This window comes from Salvelinus alpinus, chromosome 30, assembly GCF_045679555.1.
Source record: "Salvelinus alpinus chromosome 30, SLU_Salpinus.1, whole genome shotgun sequence".
Classification (NCBI taxonomy): Eukaryota; Metazoa; Chordata; class Actinopteri; order Salmoniformes; family Salmonidae; genus Salvelinus; species Salvelinus alpinus.
The window spans coordinates 37981501-38000651 of NC_092115.1; the positions used below are offsets into that span (position 1 = coordinate 37981501).

The 19151-nt window shown below is 42.7% G+C and overlaps 1 protein-coding gene and 1 non-coding gene across 2 annotated transcripts; one reads left to right on the plus strand and one right to left on the minus strand.

Annotated features, from left to right (window-relative positions):
* Window positions 1-5796: 5796 nt before the first annotated feature.
* On the minus strand, window positions 5797-9281 carry LOC139559792 (uncharacterized protein CXorf38 homolog). Its single transcript, XM_071376147.1, is given in 7 exon segments — window positions 5797-6461; window positions 6607-6759; window positions 6860-7009; window positions 7090-7212; window positions 7352-7486; window positions 8914-8988; window positions 8990-9281. Coding segments are annotated over 7 exon segments (954 nt in total). The 5' UTR covers window positions 9134-9281; the 3' UTR covers window positions 5797-6287.
* A 355-nt stretch (window positions 9282-9636) lies between these two features.
* trnal-caa (transfer RNA leucine (anticodon CAA)) lies at window positions 9637-9748 on the plus strand. Its single transcript has 2 exons — window positions 9637-9674; window positions 9703-9748. It is a non-coding gene; the product is annotated as a tRNA-Leu (tRNA).
* The last annotated feature ends 9403 nt before the right edge of the window (window positions 9749-19151 follow it).

Below are 19151 nucleotides of genomic sequence, written 5' to 3' on the forward strand. Positions count from 1 at the left end.
TAAAGGTTACATTTAAAAAAAATCTCTGTTCCCCAGCTGGCATCCCGCAGGTGGTTTTATCCCCACCATTGAATTTTTTGCATTTTCATTCTTGGACATAATAATTTTTTTTAACACTGGGAAATCAGCTCCAAGTAATTTTAAACTAGGAAATCTGTTCACAATTATTTCCACGCATAATAGCGAGACACGTGATCATATAAAAATGTAAGCAAGGTTTGAAAATATGTTTTAATCAAATATTATATATGTTTGGACTTCTTGTGGTCAATTTGCTGTCTACATATTATTTGTAATCATGTTTCGGCTCCCCGACCATCCACTCAATACATTTTTTATTTTAAAGGCCCGCGTCTGAATCTAGTTGATGATCCCTTAGACAGACATTGCAATATTGTATCTGTCCCATTATAGACATATGAGAGCATGGGCAGTGCCATTGAGGCCATCTCCATTTTCTTCTTCTACTACTTCTATGAGTTGGCAAACAAACTGAGTGCATACGGTCACCTGTAGTCTGGCCGGTATACCGTATTTTACTATATACCAGTATTGATGCACGGACCGGTATGGGTTTTTACTTTACCTTCTATAAACAGTATTCGAAGGTTTTGCTTGTTAAATATGATACGCCTTGTGTAATGTTAATTTTTATAGTTTACTCCGCTTATTGAGTCATCTTTCTCCGGTCATTGTATGCCGTTTTCCACACAGACCTAGTCCCGCCCCTTCACTCAAGGAGCGCATTTGTTGAGACACTTGGTCAATGCAGCACAAGCAACAACGAGAATGACTATGATGCTGTTTCCACTTTACTTCTTAAAAAAAAATAATGTTTATTATTTTCCAATAAAAAATTAATTTAAAAAAGACAGCAATACAAACATTGACATTCATTGTACCGTTGAATGGGATGGCCAATTTAGAGGACAAAACAAAACTTAACTCAAACAAAATAAAACTAAATCCTATTAGGTGGTACATGTATAAGAAGACAGCATATAGTCATTACAAGCAGTGTAGTTAAGCCAAAAATAAATATTGAGTGGAGTACAGCACAGAGTAGCAGCAGATTGTCAGCCCAGTTATGAAGCGGGACTAGACCATTTATCCAGTATCGGCTGCCATATTTTATAAAACACTGGACTTCTATTGGAGGTATTGTATCGTATCTTTTCCATATGTATTACATTCCCTAAATCCCGTAACCACATTTCAAAGGTAGGTACAGCCAATTTCCAAAATTGCAATATGAGCCTTTTGGCTAATAGAGTACAAAGAGAGACAGCCTTCCCCTCCTGGTTATTCCCATCAACTGTACCAAACAGAGCGATCAATGGGTCTGGGGCTATAACTCGATCGAAGGCTTTAGATATGTAATCAAAAATGAGAGCCCAGTAAGCATGTAACTTAGGACATGTCCAAAATAAGTGGGTCAACGTCCCCTCATCCTGCTTGCACCCCTCACACAGTGGTGAGGTGTCCGGGAATATTGCAGTTTAACCTTTGAGTAATGTAACATGTGTATCACCTTAAACTGTACAAGGTTCTGTCTGGCATTCACTGAACTGTGGTTTATATTCCTGAGAGCTTCTACCCAGTCCTCATCTGAGAATTCTGAACCAAGTTCTTGTTCCCAAGCCCTTTTAATAGTGTCTGTGGATGCCTCTATGTGGGCCTGTAGCACATCATACAGTCTACAGACCGACCCTTTTGAATGGGGTTTGACAAGGATCAGGCTATCTAATGTAGGATTATTTGGCTTAATGCCATACTGTGGGGTATGTGTCCTTAAGAAATTCCTGATTTGGAGGCATCTGAAAAAACGTGTTGTTGGCATGTTGAACTTTCCCTGTAATTGTTGAAAGGAAGCTAACTGACCATCAATGTATAAATTACCAATTGTTGTGAGCCCCTTCTCCCTCCACTGTGAAAAACCCATATCATCCAATGCAGGGTGGAAAGCATGATTCCGGCAAATCGGGCTGTCAATGTATACAGTGGAGTGGGTATGTTAAGAAAATACCTAATCTGTTTCCAGATCGTAAGTGTATGACAATTGACTGGATTAGAGTCATAAGTGGCTTTTTTCACATATGATGGACTTTTAACAAGTGCAGGGAGTGAGGAACGTTGACAGGAGGCCTGCTCAATCAAAAGCCATGAAGGCATATCATTCTGTCGCATCCCAGGTAAACTTTCCCTCCAGAAAGGCACAATGTTCAGATTAGCAGCCCAATAATACAGTTTAAAGTGAGGAAGGCCAAAGCCCCCCTCTATATTGTACTTGCATAAATGCTTCTTTGAAATTCTTGCTGCCTTGTTATCCCATAAAAATTGAATTACTATTGAATCCAGTTTCTTAAAATAGCTTTGTGGTATGAAATTGGGTAGACATTGGAAGAGGTAAAGAAACCTAGGTAGGACAACCATTTTAATAGCATTTATACGACCAACCAAGGAGATAGGCAGAGTTTTCCAAAAATCGACATTTTGTTTAAGCTGATAAATTCATGTCCCAATTCGCTTTCAGTAGCTGATCACGGTCTCTTGTCACTACAATGCCAATGCTTGTGAACTTGTCCATCACTGTTCTAAATGGGGTAGATTGCAGAAATTGCATATCCACAGGCCGTGATATTGGCATCAATTCGCTTTTTTGGCAGTTTCTCTTGTAGCCAGAGAAGGAGCCGAATGTATTTATCAAGTTAAGGGGGAATAGAAGTTTTAGGCTTGGATAAAAACAAAAGAACATCGTCTGCATATAGGGACATTTTGTGCTGCGTGTCTTTTATTTTAACAGAACCTATATCAGCACATGCCCGAATGCAAGTAGCAAGGGGTTCCATGGCTATAGCGAAGAGAGCAGGCGAAATAGGGCACCCCTGTCGGCAGCCCTTGAACAGGCAGAATGACTGCAACATTTCCCGATTGGTTACCACGGACGCCATTGGGTGTGCATAAATAATTCTTATCCAATGAATAAACTCCTTTCCAAACCTGAAATGCTCCAGAACCGACATCATATACTTCCACTCAATCTGATCAAATTCCTTCTCTGCGTCAAGAGCTATTACCACTGCCTCAACTTTATGATCATGATACATTACGTTGAAAAGGCGTCTCAAATTGTAGTATATATATACAGTGGGGAGAACAAGTATTTGATACACTGACGATTTTGCAGGTTTTCCTACTTACAAAGCATGTAGAGGTCTGTAATTTTTATCATAGGTACACTTCAACTGTGAGAGAAGGAATCTAAAACAAAAATCCAGAAAATCACATTGTATGATTTTTAAGTAATTAATTGGCATTTTATTGCATGACATAAGTATTTGATACATCAGAAAAGCAGAACTTAATATTTGGTACAGAAACCTTAGTTTGCAATTACAGAGATCATACGTTTCCTGTAGTTCTTGACCAGGTTTGCACACACTGCAGCAGGGATTTTGGCCCACTCCTCCATACAGATCTTCTCCAGATCCTTCAGGTTTCGGGGCTGTCGCTGGGCAATACGGACTTTCGGCTCCCTCCAAAGATTTTCTATTGGGTTCAGGTCTGGAGACTGGCTAGGCCACTCCAGGACCTTGAGATGCTTCTTACGGAGCCACTCCTTAGTTGCCCTGGCTGTGTGTTTCGGGTCGTTGTCATGCTGGAAGACCCAGCCACGACCCATCTTCAATGCTCTTACTGAGGGAAGGAGGTTGTTGGTCAAGATCTCGCGATACATGGCCCCATCCATCCTCTCCTCAATACGGTGCAGTCGTCCTGTCCCCTTTGCAGAAAAGCATCCCCAAAGAATGATGTTTCCACCTCCATGCTTCACGGTTGGGATGGTGTTCTTGGGGTTGTACTCATCCTTCTTCTTCCTCCAAACACGGCGAGTGGAGTTTAGACCAAAAAGCTCTATTTTTGTCTCATCAGACCACATGACCTTCTCCCATTCCTCCTCTGGATCATCCAGATGGTCATTGGCAAACTTCAGACGGGCCTGGACATGCGCTGGCTTGAGCAGGGGGACCTTGCGTGCGCTGCAGGATTTTAATCCATGACGGCGTAGTGTGTTACTAATGGTTTTCTTTGAGACTGTGGTCCCAGCTCTCTTCAGGTCATTGACCAGGTCCTGCCGTGTAGTTCTGGGCTGATCCCTCACATTCCTCATGATCATTGATGCCCCACGAGGTGAGATCTTGCATGGAGCCCCAGACCGAGGGTGATTGACCGTCATCTTGAACTTCTTCCATTTTCTAATAATTGTGCCAACAGTTGTTGCCTTCTCACCAAGCTGCTTGCCTATTGTCCTGTAGCCCATCCCAGCCTTGTACAGGTCTACAATTTATCCCTGATGTCCTTACACAGCTCTCTGGTCTTGGCCATTGTGGAGAGGTTGGAGTCTGTTTGATTGAGTGTGTGGACAGGTGTCTTTTATACAGGTAACGAGTTCAAACAGGTGCAGTTAATACAGGTAATGAGTGGAGAACAGGAGGGCTTCTTAAAGAAAAACTAACAGGTCTGTGAGAGCCGGAATTCTTACTGGTTGGTAGGTGATCAAATACTTATGTCATGCAATAAAATGCAAATTAATTACTTAAAAATCATACAATGTGATTTTCTGGATTTTTGTTTTAGATTCCGTCTCTCACAGTTGAAGTGTACCTATGATAAAAATGACAGACCTCTACATGCTTTGTAAGTAGGAAAACCTGCAAAATCGGCAGTGTATCAAATACTTGTTCTCCGCACTGTATGTCGGCCCGGGATAAAACCTGTCTGGTCAGGGTGTATGATGTCAGAAATATATGTTTTCAATCGGTTTGCCAATATCTTTGTCAACACCTTATTTTCTATGGGGAGTAACGACACGGGGCGATAAGACGACATCTCCATGGAATCTCTATCTTTTTTCAAGATCAGTGCTATTGTAGCCTCATACAGTGTTTGCGGGAGTTTGGCATTTTCTTTGGATCGTTTAAACATTCGCAACATAAGTGTAGCTAGACTGGCGCAGTACTTCTTATAGAATTCTATGACATATCCATCAGGCCCAGGGGCCTTGCTGTTTGTAAATTGTGCTATCGCTGTGTTAATTTCCTCTAAAGTTATCCCAGCATCGAGTCCAGCAGCTGCCCCCCTGTCCAGTTTATGAAGTTCACATTCCACTTTACTTCTTAACATAAATCCACAAGCATTCTATAATTACACTATTAGTTTCTGTTTCTTACATCTGTAAGCAGCTAGTTTCTTTTCTTAGCAAGTTGTGGCTAAGTCGTGTTAGCCGCTAATGCTAATCGCTAGTCAGCCGGCTAGCCAATAAATGTACTGAGTCAGAGCAAATGTAGCTGGCTATACAGCCTGATACCAGTGATGGTGTAGGCCTAAATCAGCATGTTGTTTGTGCAACAGTATCTTCTAAATCAAAAGAGGAATAGGCAAAGCATGAATTTGTTCGCTACATGAAGAAAACATTTAATGTAGCCAAAGATTATAGGATCCCGTAGGAAACACTGACCAACACTGGTTGCTACCCTGTCACTAACTCCTCCCTGGCATTTTCATGTCAAACACTGTATTCAAAGTGTCCACTCTTGTATTCTAACTATAGAATTATGATAATTATATTTCCATGATTCCATCAGTTCACCCAAGTGTTCTGATCTAAATCACAAGTCAAATTACAATTGCAACATTTGGTAAAAATATTTTTAAAAGCCTACATTTTTTGCCAATATCGTGCAGCGCTACGTGGCAGTGTGGAAATGATCTCAAATGAGTGCAGAACATTTATGAAAATTATTTTGTCTTGAAGTTTAATTTAACAGTATAAAACAATCAGAACAGAGAAAGACCCATTGAAATCAATTAGAATGTATGTGTTGCCACCCTAGGGTCACACACTACTCAAAGCAAATTCAGAACATGTATTACTCAAACCATTAAATACCGCGATATAATATTTTGGCCATATAGCCCAGCCCTACTGTAGTGAATTGTTTGAACAGGTACAATGCCAAGGTTGCTGATTTAATGCCACCTGCAGTTATGGAATGTTTGCTCACTAGTATAATGCATTCGCTGATCCCTCCTGATGACACAAATAGAATCATGTGATCCTTCCTTAACCCATAGGAAGTCCCACCCAGTTGACTACTTAAAAATGGTGAAAGTCCTCAATGGCGCTGCCCATGCTAAAGCTGGCTTTTGGGCACTTGAGTCATCTATCTCTTCTGGTTCAGTGCTCACCTTTGCGCCCCTCTTCTCTGATGAGTTAGTAGGTTAACTGGTTACTCAGGTGTCTCCACTTCATTCCCTACTTTCCCTCCCCCTTCTCTCGTCCCTCCTCCCCTTCTCATCTGTGTCTCCATTGATGTGATGGTCTGGAGTTCAGAGGAGAACTGGTCACTCAAGTCTCTGTTGGCCAGGAGGAAATCCCTCAGTCTCAGCAACTCCTCAGTGTCCTACAAAATACAGCAGGCAGTCAGTCAGACATTTATTACTCAAACCATTAAATACTGTGATATGACATTTTGGCCATATAGCCCAGCCCTACTGTAGTGAATTGTTTGAACACCTGATAATGGTTACAATTGTGGTTAGAAGTACCTGTGTGTCTGTGTCAGTAAGCAGCTCCTGCAGCCTCTCTCTCAGCAAGTCCGTTTCCCATTGGCTGATAGACTCAGGCTCCAACCCCTCCGACACGGAACCGTCCACTCGGTCCACACCAGGAACTAACACCGACAAATCAACAGCCAGCATCTGGACAGAAACACACACACACAGCATTTCCGCTCCATAGATCAGAGGTGATACAACACACAGATCGGAGAGCTGATAACACACACACACGCACACACACCTCTAGTATCTGTTGTCCGGCTGCTGCCACTTCTGGTAGGTGTGTGAATTGCTGTAGGAGCTGCTGTATGCTGACCTGGTAGCGCCTCATCCACTGGTCACACACTCGCATCTCACAGGAGTGCATCAGCTCGTTCCTACACCTGATAACCTAAGACGAGACGCATACACAATCATAACACACACAAACACAGGTGACATGTGTGTTTATACTGTGTGCGTTTGTGTTACCTCTCTGACACAGTGCTGGTCTACGTAGTTGAAGTGGGAGCAGAAGTTGAGGAGGTTGAGCAGTGCGGACACGTCACACAGCTCCGCCCCCTTAACCCCAGCTTGACCCCGCGGCATGTAGGCCTGAGGGAGACAAAGGAAGAAAGAAGGAGAGAAGTAGTCTAATATATATCTAATATAACAGATGAAAGTAAACTGAGTACAATTTCAATAACAGACCCAATAAATCAGTAATATTTTAGTTTGCACACACAGACACTACCTTGGCCAGTTCCCAGTGGTCCTGGTTCCAGAGTGGGGGTCTGCAATTCCCCCAGTTCACCATCCCCCTGGGGTTTGTGTGGTGCCTCAGGATCACGGTCCTCCACTCTGTGCACACCACACACACAGAGTACAGCTGTGGAACACATACGAGAAAGAATCATTCAAACTTCATCATGACAGGTCTCTACTGGAGTAGTCTCTCGTGACCACAAATCCAAATCTCGTTTTGTTCACTCGACCAGAGAGGACGAGGCGAAGCGAGAGGGGTTTACTCCCATCTAAATCTTTCCACGATAAGCAGACTGATAAGACCGGCTACATTCCCGCCTTTGGGTCAACGACTTCCATTGTTAGAGCAGTCACTCGACTATCTTGTCAATATAGTAGAAAATCTGACTCAACACAAGAGCCGGATAATAAGGGTTGGAAAGTGTCTTGGAAGTGCTAGAGATGGTCGAAGCAGATTCCAGGAGTGGTAGAGCACGTCGCCTAAACGTGTAGAAGATGGAAAGGAGGAGGATACTATCGGTGTTACTGATGTTTGAAGAACAGTATCTGCCTATTCATGGGAAGCTGGGATACACAGTGAGAGTGTTTGTGAATAAACCCTTGCAGTGTCAAAATTGCAAAAGGTATGGTCATGAATCAAGTGTGTGTCAACAGAAGCAATATATTGGTGATGATCTATGGCGTTGCAATTGTGGTGGACAATCACCTTGCCGAATTCCTGGAGTGCCCTGCTAGGGTGAAGGAGTTTGAAGGAGCACGGATCCGGGCTGAACAGAAGGTCTCCTACATGGAGGCGCAGGAAATTGTTGAAGGAGTGAGTGGTGCTGAGGAAGTTATGGCAGTGGATGCCCAGCAGCCAGTTAAGATTCAGAATGTTGTTCATGAGTTGAAGGACACAGACACACTGATAGTGAAGGTCAATTGTGGCGTTTATTGCACAAGTGATTAATTGTACTTCCCAAACGAAAAAAAAGTCCAAGAAGCTGGGCATAATTGTATCTGCAGCTGCAAAGTTTGGGGTATTCAGGAATTAACAACTGAAACATTGCATGGAATACTGACTGAAGATGATCCCCCCTCCCAGGCCCCTGAGCCTGTGTAGTGCTGTGAATTGGACTATGACTGGAGTGAGATGGTTTAATATTTTGTATGATATTGTTTTTATTATTCCTTTGCGCAATGGTTTTACATTTTTTTCTTCAGTTCATTACCAGTACGGTTGGTGACAGCATGCACATTAAATTAGTGCGAACACCATTATATCAGAAAAGAGTACGCGAGAGCCAGGGGCGTATTCATTACGCCGATTCTTTTACAAAACTTATTACGGATGCAAAAGGAATGAAACGGAAGGGACCTACCTCAATATGTTTTCTGCTTTGCAACTGTTCGAACTAATAAATACACTCCTAAAGCCCAGGCTACTACTGGAGTAAATTGACACATGATCTAGCTAGCCCATTATCATTTTCCTCTTAAAATGATTCAGGTTATTTGGGGAGGGGTTAAACTCAACTGACATTATGCCAGCAGACAACTTTTGACTCTCACCTGATTCCCTTTGGATCTGCACCCGCTCCGACACGGCCGCCGCAGACCTGGGTTCCTAGTGACTAGATTTCCGTGGCACTAGATTTCCGTGGAAGGATCTCATCTCAGTATCGGTGAAAGGGTGCAACCCCTCCCGCAGTTTGAGGAGGCAGTACCCCGCTTTCAGCCAGTTCTTATACCCGCCATCGTTCAGACGAGCGCTCAACTCTTCGTGTACCATGTACAAATTAAAACAAACACCAACATAAAGAAGAGCTAGATCTTAAAACAAACTGAAGAGTATGCCGACTATATCTCTGGAACACGACATAAGAAAAGGTCAACAAACAAAAGTGCGTATCATCCGTGATGTCAAGTTTCCGCGTTTGTCTTGAATCGAACACCGCCCATTTTCTGTCAGTGCAGTATGGGGATTGTAGTAAACTAGCTAGACTTTTCCAGCTGCCGTCGGTCTGTCCTGAAACAGCGAAACTGTTTGCATAGCCTAAATATGATTTATTAAAGTGATAACGACAATACAGGTAAAATAATTGATATGATTCATTAGAAAATCTAAAGATGTATCTATAACTATAGGCTTAGGCCATACATTATCAGTACCCTAACTGCCTTGCCTACATAAATCCAACATGTAGTTTACCTACATAGCAGTACTCACCTATATAAGTCAGACTTTAGGTCACAGAATAATAAAAGCTATAAGAATCTTTAGAAAGAACAGTTGTCAGGATGGCCGAGCGGTCTAAGGCGCCAGACTCAAGGTGAAAATCCTTCCTGGGTAAAGGGGTATTCTGGTCTCCGAATGGAGGCGCGGGTTCGAATCCCGCTTCTGACAATGTTTTTCCCTAACAAAATCGTAATGAAAGAGTCAGTGGATTCCCTCAAGTGGTGAAAAGAAAACACATGAAAGTTTTACATTTTACCATTGCCTAGTTTTAAATGCGCTAATCTAGGCTATTTCCGAGTGATCGAGACAGATCAGCGACGTTTCAAATAGAAGGAAAAGAGTGTGTGAGTGTTTTCGTCCATGAGGTGGCGCCATCATCATACCAAACGCCAGAGGCAGCCCTGCATGGACGAGTTTTACTGCTGGCTGAAAGGAGAAGATTTACTGGTCACCCTCCTAGTGATTGATTTACAGGGTATCCACATAACCAAGGTGTGGTTGTGTGTGTGTTAGAAATATATACCAAGATGTGCATTATAAGAAACGTGTGGCCCTGCAACAGTAAAGCGTGCATATTTTGTTTCTGTAGTTAGAGGACAGAAAACAACCCACACACCTAATTTAAGGACCAGTGGAATTCTCTGATACAGTGAATCACTTACTTAGAGTTATAGGACCCAACTTCAAACAGATTTATACAACAAAGAGCAATTATGAAAATGAAAATACATTTTGTGTTGTATCAAATAATGTCATCTTTACATGAACATTTAATTAGTCTTTTAGGATGCTCACCGAAAAACAAATATCCCTCTATCTTTGTAATTGGATCTCTACGGATTTGATTAAAGTTAAAGTAGATTAGACACCCTGGAGTGTGTGTATGTGTGTGTGTGTGTGTGTGTGCGCTTGCGTCCATACTTCCCTGCGAGTGTAAGTGCATAAATGTGGCCTGCTTAGTGAATTGAGAGGGACACAACAATGATGTGCGTGTGATCCCAGCAGGGGGTTGTTTTAAGCAGAGGGAGATCAAAGAGACATTAGTATTCTGAAATAAATCATACGCCCAGGTCTCACTGTGAGAGCCCCCGAACCCCCTACACACACACACAAACAGGCAAGTCCGCGCACACACACACACACACACACATGAAGCACATACACAAGCACACACAAGGATACACGCACACAAGCCTGCATGCTTTTACATACACACGCACACACACACACACACACATATTTTCTCTCTCCACTCGGCTCAACCCACTGTCTCTCTCTTCAAAAGTCTGCCCTCCCTTACCCCCATGGGGCTTCATAACAATCTGCTCACTGGCTCTGTTTCCTTTGTTACCCTCTCACTGTTTCTCATGTTTGCACAAAATACAGTTTCCACCCACTTTCTGCAAATAAGCAGAAAAACGCTTCGTCAGAGAAAATGGTTGTTCATTTGTCAGAGAGAAAGTCAGAAACGCCAACTACATGGTTCGACATGTTTATCCTCAGGGAAGCCTGTTTTTCAGTCTGCTACCTCTGGATAGGATGGTTTAATGATATGTCATTGTCTTTACTTTGTGGTTTTACTGAAACGTTAGTGTTTCACTTTCTAAGGACTTACTGAGTTTCTTGTTGTTAGTTTTATTAAATAGTCATTCTAGGGATAGGTATATTATTCTTCAAAGACTGTCACCTGGAGATCGAAAAGAAGGAGAGATAAGTGAAAGGGAGATGGAGAGAGACAGAGAGGGAAGAAAGACACTGGAATCAATTTCGAATCAAATCTCATTTGTCACATGCGCCCGAATACAACAGGTACCTTACCGTGAAATGCTTACTTACAAGCCGTTAACCAACAATGCTATTCAAGAAATAGAGTTAAGAAAATACATAACAATAACGAGGATATATACAGGGGGTACCGGTACCGAGTCAATGTGAGGGGGTACAGGTTAGTTGAGGTAAAGTTTTGTAAAGTGACTATGCATGGATAATAAACAGTAAGTAGCAACAGTGTAAAGACAAAGGGGGGAGGGGGCTCAATGTAAATAGTCCGGGTGGATTCATTGTTCAGCAGTCGTATGGCTTGGGGGTAGAAGCTGTTAAGGAGCCTTTTGGTCCCAGACTTGGCGCTCCGGTACCGCTTACCGTGCGGTAGCAGAGCGAACAGTCTACGACTTGGGTGACTGTAGTCTTCTTCTGACACCGCGTAGTATATAAGTCTTGGATGTCATGAAGCTTGGCCCCAGTGATGTACTGGGCCATATGCGCTACCCTCTGTAGCGCCTTACGGCCAGATACCGAGCAGTTGCCATACCAGACGGTGAGCAAACCAGTCAGGATGCTCTCGATGGTGCAGCTGTAGAACTTTTTGAAAATCTAAGTACCCATGCCAAATCTTTTCAGTCTCCTGAGGGGGAAAAGGTGTTGTCCTACCCTCTTCACAACTGTCTGGGTGGGTTTGGACCATGATATTTTGTTGGTAATGTGGACACCAAGCAACTTGAAACCCTCTACCCGTCCACTTCAGTCCCGTCGATGTTAACGGGGGCCTGTTCGGCCCTCGTCTTCCTATAGTCCAGTATAAAGCTCCTTTGTCTTGCTCACATTGAGGGAGAGAGTGTTGTCCTGGCACTACACTTCCTGGCACTACACCTCCTCCATATAGGCGTTCTCATTGTTGTCTGTGATCAGGCCTACCACTGTTGTGTCGTCAGCAAACTTAATGATGGTGTTGGAGTCGTGCTTGGCAATGCAGTCGTGGGTGAACAGGGAGTACAGAAGTGGACTAAGCATGCACCCCTGAGGGGCCCCAGTGTTGAGGATCAGCGTGGCAGTTGTGTTGTTGCCTACCCTTACAACCTGGGGGCGGCCCATCAGGAAGTACAGGTTCAAGTTGCATAGGGAGGTGTTTAGTCCCAGGGTCCTTATCTTAGTGATGAGCTTTGTGGGCACTATGGTGTTGAATGCTGAGCAGTAGTCAATGCATTCTCACAGGTATTCCTTTTGTCCAGGTGGGAAAAGGCAGTGGAGTGCGATTGAGATGGCATCATCTGTAGATCTGCTGGGGCTGTATGCGAATTGGAGTGGGTCTAGGGTTTCTGGCATGATGGTGTTGATGTGAGCCATGACCAGCCTTTCAAAGCACTTCAAGACAACTGACGTGAGTGCTACAGGGCGGTAATCATTTAGGCAGGTTACCTTCACTTTCTTGGGCACAGGGACTATGGTGGTCTGCTTGAAACATGTAGGTATTACAGACTCGGTCAGGGAGAGGTTGAAAATGTCAGTGAAGACACTTGCCAGTTGGTCCACGCATGCTTTGAGTATACATCCTGGTAATCCGTTTGGCCCCACGGCTTTGGGAATGTTGACCTGTTTAAAGGTCTTGCTCACATCGGCTACAGAGAGCGTGATCACACCGTCGTCCGGAACAGCTGGTGCTCTCATGCATGCTTCAGTGTTGCTTGTCTCAAAGCGAGCATAAAAGGCATTTAGCTCATCTGGGAGTCTTTGTAGTCCGTAATATTTTTCAAGCACTGCCACGTCCGACGAGCGTCAGAGCCGGTGTAGTGCGATTCAATTCTTCGTTCTTTCATATGTAGAATTAGAATGAGTAAAATTTTGTTTTATGACTTGAGCATGTGTGTGGGACTGAGAAGACTTAGGGTCCGAATAGTTCTTAAATGACGCTGGTGACAGAGAGCAAACCGCATATGCCCCAGTGTCTACAGGAACAATAGCAAACAGTTGTCAATACAGTTATCATCACTCCCACGAAGGATATGGTGACACATACAGTACATAGGCACACACACACACGTCTGAAGGCATCCAGTGTTTTAGAAAAACAATCAGATCCATGAAAGGTAAACACTCTGCTCCTGACAGTAACTCAAACATGTGATTATGAGGTTGTGTGCGATTGTGTAATTGTCTGTGAGTGTCTGTGTTCCCACACGTGTATCTGCATATGTGTGTGTGTACTTTGATAGCCACCCACATGAATATGCAGATGTATTTCAGGGAGCGTATGTGCTCGGCATTAAGCCCACTCTCCACTGCTGACCCAATTTCACACCGCATATTTTGTGTGGGTGAGTGTTTGTGTGTGTGTGTGTGTGTGTGTATGTATGCTTCTATGACTGTTATTGCATTTCACCACCCTAAAGCAGTGAGTGATGGAGACTCAACCAGACAGGCATGCGTGCGTGCGCACGCGTGTGTGTGTGTGTGTTACCTCTCCTGTGTGTGAGTTCATATAAAACAAACAGGTCATTAATGTAGTTTTCTCCCCACACAGAGAGTCACAGTGGGAAACATGTTACATTACTCACATGTGATGCCTGGAGGTTTAATACTGACCTGTGATTCAATCATCACACACTCTGTCTGCACGCTGAGAAGCATCACACACACACAAGCATACAAACAACCACGCGAGCACACACACACACACACACACACTGAGAGAGAGAGAGGGTAGTCAGTGACCCGTGAGGTGAGAACCCGTTTTGAACTGAAGGTGAGACATTTGGCGAGAGGAATCTTTTAGTGGCCGACCAAAGATTCTGACATTTGGAACTGTGGTGTGTGTGTGAGAGAGAGATATACAGTGCATTTGGAAATTATTCAGACCCCTTGACTTTTTCCACATTTTGTTACTGTCACGATCGTCTAAGGTGGAAACGGTAGACCAAGGTGCAGCGTGGTGAGCGTACATACTTCTTTATTATAAGATGTCGCCAACAAAACAATAAACATCAAAACGAAAACGTGAAGCCAACGTAGTGCTCACATGCAACTATACATGGACAACTACCCACAAATACAGGTGGGAAAAAGGCTACCTAAGTATGGTTCTCAGTCAGAGACAACGATAGACAGCTGCCTCTGATTGAGAACCACACCCGGCCAAACACCAAGAAATACAAATCATAGAAAAAGTAACATAGAATGCCCACCCAAATCACACCCTGACCAAACCAAAATTGAGACATAAAAAGCTCTCTATGGACAGTTACGTTACAGCCTTATTCTAAAATGTATAAAATAGTATTTTTCCCTCATCAATCTACACACAATACCCCATAATGACAAAGTGAAAAAATGTTTTTAGACATTTTTGCTAATTTATTAAAAATAAAAAACAGAAATACCGTATTTACATAAGTATCCAGACCCTTTGCTATGAGACTCGAAATTGAGCTCAAGTACATCCTGTTTCCATTGATTATCCTTGAGATGTTTCTACAACTTGATTGGAGTCCACCTGTGGTAAATTCAATTGATTGTACATGATTTGGAAAGGCACACACCTGTCTATATACGGTCCCACAGTTGACAGTGGCCTCCATCATGTCATACAGTTAAAGGTTAAATACTTTTAAAAAAATAGGATTGTGTCAAGAAACAGATCTGGGGAAGGGTACCAAAAAATGCATTTAAGATCCCCAAGAACACAGTGGCCTTCATCATTATTAAATGGAAGAAGTTTGGAACCACCAACACTTCCTAGATCTGGCCGCCCGGCCAAACTGAGCAATCGGGGGGGAAGGGTCTTGGTCAGGGAGGTGACCAAGAACCAGATGGTCACTCTGACAGAGCTCCAGAATTCCTCTGTGGAGGTGGGAGAACCTTCCAGAAGGACAACCATCTCTGCAGCACTCCACCAATCAGGCCTTTATGGTAGAGTGGCCAGCCGGAAGCCACTACTCAGTAAAAGGCACATGACTGCCCGCTTGGAGTTTGCAAAAAGGCACCTAAAGGACTCACACCATGAGAAACAAGATTCTCTGGTCTGATGAAACCAAGATTGAACTCTTTGTCCTGAATGCCAAGCGTCATGTCTGGAGGAAACCTGGCACCATCCCTCCAGGGAAGCAATGGTGGTGGCAGGATCGTGCTGTGGGGATGTTTTTCAGTGGCAGGGACTGGGAGACTAGTCAGGATTGAGGAAAAGATGACCGGAGCAAAGTACAGAGAGATCCTTGATAAAAATCTGCTCCAGAGCTCTCAGGACCTCAGACTGGGGCGAAGGTTCACCTTCCAACAGGACAACAACCCTAAGCACACAGTCAAGACAACACAGGACTGGCATCGGGACAAGTCTCTGAATGTCCTTGAATGGCCCAGCCAGAGCCCGGACTTGGACCCAATCGAACATCTCTGGACAGACCTGAAAATAGCTGTGGAGCGACACTCCCCATTAAACCTGACAGAGCTTGAGAGGATCTGCAGAGAAGAATGGGAGAAACTTCCCAAATACAGGTGTGCCAAGTTTGTAGCGTCATACCCAAGAAGACACAAGGCTGTAATCGCTGCCAAAGGCGCTTCAACAAAGTATTGAGTAAAGGGTCTGAATACTTATGTAAATATGATATTTCAGTTTTTTTGTTGTTGGATAAATTAGCTGACATTTCTAAAAACCTGTTTTTGTTTCGTCATTATGGGGTATTGTGTGTAGATTGGTGAGGGGAAAAAACAATTGAATCCATTTTAGAGTATGGCTATAACGTAACAAAATGTGGAAAAAGTCAAGGGGTCTGAATATTTTCCTAATGCACTGTATATATATATATAGAGTTTTTCTGTCTGATATGAGGTTCTTCCCCGGTGCATTTCCGTAGAATTTTGATAAATAATATTTTCATGAAATAAATATAAATCAATACATTTTTTGTGATTAAGCCTGCTTCTCCCAGTGATGATACAGGTGACATACTACAGGGGGAGCAGCTCATTGGATAAACACTAGATGGCGATAACAAGAGGGAAACTTCATGGCAGGGTTGGGAAAGGATTATTTCATTGTTTTAACCATGGTTGGGGAGTAACGGATTACATGTAATCCGTTGCATGTAAGGGATTACGAAAAAACGGTAACTGTAATCCGTTATGTTTCCAGCAAAAATATTGTAATCAGATTACAGATACTTCTGAAAAACTAGATGATTACTTCCAGGATTACTTTTAAATTCAGAAAGGATGTTTGAGGAAAAAAATCTTTGACACTTCTCTGTTTTCTCAATGACATTCAAATCAGCATTGAAAAAAGGGGCAAGTTTAAGTTTGTTCCACCTGAGCGAGTCTGACCACAAGTCAGAGACCACTATGATGACACACCAAATGGGTTTGATGGATCGCGGGGAAAGAGCAGGAATAGGCTTTTGTAGGCTAGTCCAAGCTATGTCTTCCAATGGTGCGACTGCTGTCGGCATCCAAAGATTATCCAACTTGAATAAACGTTTGGAGGTAAGGATGACAGCAGTGGTGTAGACTATGGTGATACGGATATCACTTATTAATGATATCTACATAGCGCATTGATGTGAACCACACTCCTGCTTTCTCATTTAGTTATTTGCGGTTTACGGATTGTGGTTGTTGTGGATGGCTGTTCACAAATCTAAATGTGTATTTGAACCCAATAATGGTTGAATTCAAGAAGTTTAAGCTGCCTATAAATCATTGTTTTTGAAACCAGTGGACAGCCAGTGAAAAATGTGCTCTTCCAACAGCTGCACAGTGCGGATCCCAGTTTATGGAATAAAAGTGGGGCTTTAATTCATGCTGATAAAAAAAAAATCCATAGACCTAATGGACACGTGCTCAAACTCGCACACTTTTAGACTTAAAGTGACAATCTGTAGTTGCTACATCCATTTTTTAAATATATCTATATATTTTTATCAGCATGAATTAAAGCCCCACTTTTAAATCCCCAGCGATACGCCATCCCATCTGTATTGTGCTTAGTGGGACTATAATTTGTTTTTCAACAGGACAATGACCCAAAACACACCTCCAGGCTGTATAAGGGCTATTTGACCTAGAAGGAGTGATGGAGTGATACATCAGATGACCTGGTCTCCACAACCCAATTGAGATGGTTTGGGATGAGTTGGACCTCAGAGTGAAGGAAAAGCAGACAAGAAGTGCTCAGCATATGTGGGAACTCCTTCAAGATGGTTGGAAAAGCATTCTTCATGAAGCTGGTTGAGTGAATGCCTAAAGCTGTCATAAAGAAAAAGGGTGGCTACTTTGAATAATCTAAAATATATTTGTTTAACACTTTTTTGGTTACTACATGATTCCATATGTGTTATTACATAGTGTTGATGTCTTCACTATTATTCTACAACTTAGAAAATAGTAAAAATAAAGAAAAACCCTGGAATGAGCAGGTGTTGTCCAAACTTCTGACTGGCACTGTATACCCATTGATTCTTGATGAATATAACTTATAAATGCTTCATGAGCTTAGTTCAACTGTCACACTCCATGAGAACCCAAAATATAAACTTGTTTTTCTCCAATGTTTGTAAACATTGTACATGTCAACAAACACTGTAGAGCCTCATAACATGGTTAAAACAATACATGTTGATATCATGGATGTTCAGTCCTTGCATCCATAGCTCTGTCTATTAATCTGAGTGATTACGTTTCTCCAGGCCCATCCCTCAGCTTTTTACCAAAACAGAGGCTGGGCGGCCATTCTGTTATTGTTTCATCTGTGGATTAAACAATCGACCGATAGAAAATGCAGCATACGGCATTCATTTTTCACATGTAAATAGCACTTTTCAGTAGTGCTCAAATCATACCATTCCATGAGCGCAGCATTTATTTTTCAAATCAGAACCCAATCAGTCCTCCATGACAACAAAATCATAAACAGCAGAGTAGGGCTGGCTAATAAGTCGGTAGTTTTGGGGTTATGCTCAGGTAAAACAATTTGGCTAATCTACACTTCCATATTTCCAAGTCTTATTCTTGAAGATCAAGGGGTTTAATATTTATTGGAATGACTGGAATTCTGATAGACTTTGTTTTTTAGTGTAAAGATATAATTTAATCGTATTATTACATGTAGTTCGAAAGCAATAGGTTAGAAGAAGCCCACATAACCAACCCATAAAGTAAAATGTAACATCCATATATGGCCAACTATGTAAACTTAAACATTGATTTATTCTGCAATAGATGTGGTTAGATTGGTAACATACGTTTTGGTCATCTTCTAATGCCTCTTTAGGGGAAAGTAATCTAAAAGTAACGGAATGTAATCAGATTACGTTACTGAGTTTGGGTAATCCAAAAGTTACTGATTACAGTTTTGGACAGGTAACTAGTAACTGTAACGGATTACATTTAGAAAGTAACCTACCCAGCCCTGGTTTTAACTATTGGTTTCAACATATTGTTCTTTCCCTGGTGTCCGTACATGTATTTCATGTGGATTCTCTAGCTCTGTCTTTCTCTAAATCCCTCTGTTTCTAACCCCCCCTCCCCCGGGCCCTCTCTCTCGCTCTCTGTAGCTCTGCCAGTTGATTGGTGTAGGAGCCCCAGGTGACCCTCTACATGCCCAGACCCATGCCCAGGCCAGAATACACACACACAAACACATACGGTCCCATGGATGTTACAGGGTCCTAGTTCGGGGGATTAGAGAAGCAGAGACAATGCCAATCTGCTAGCCAGCATGTTTACAAGGAGCCTCAGTGAGTGGGTCTCTCTTCCTCTCTCTGTTCTCTCTATTCTCCTTTGATCTCAGTGACGAGTGTTTCTCTGC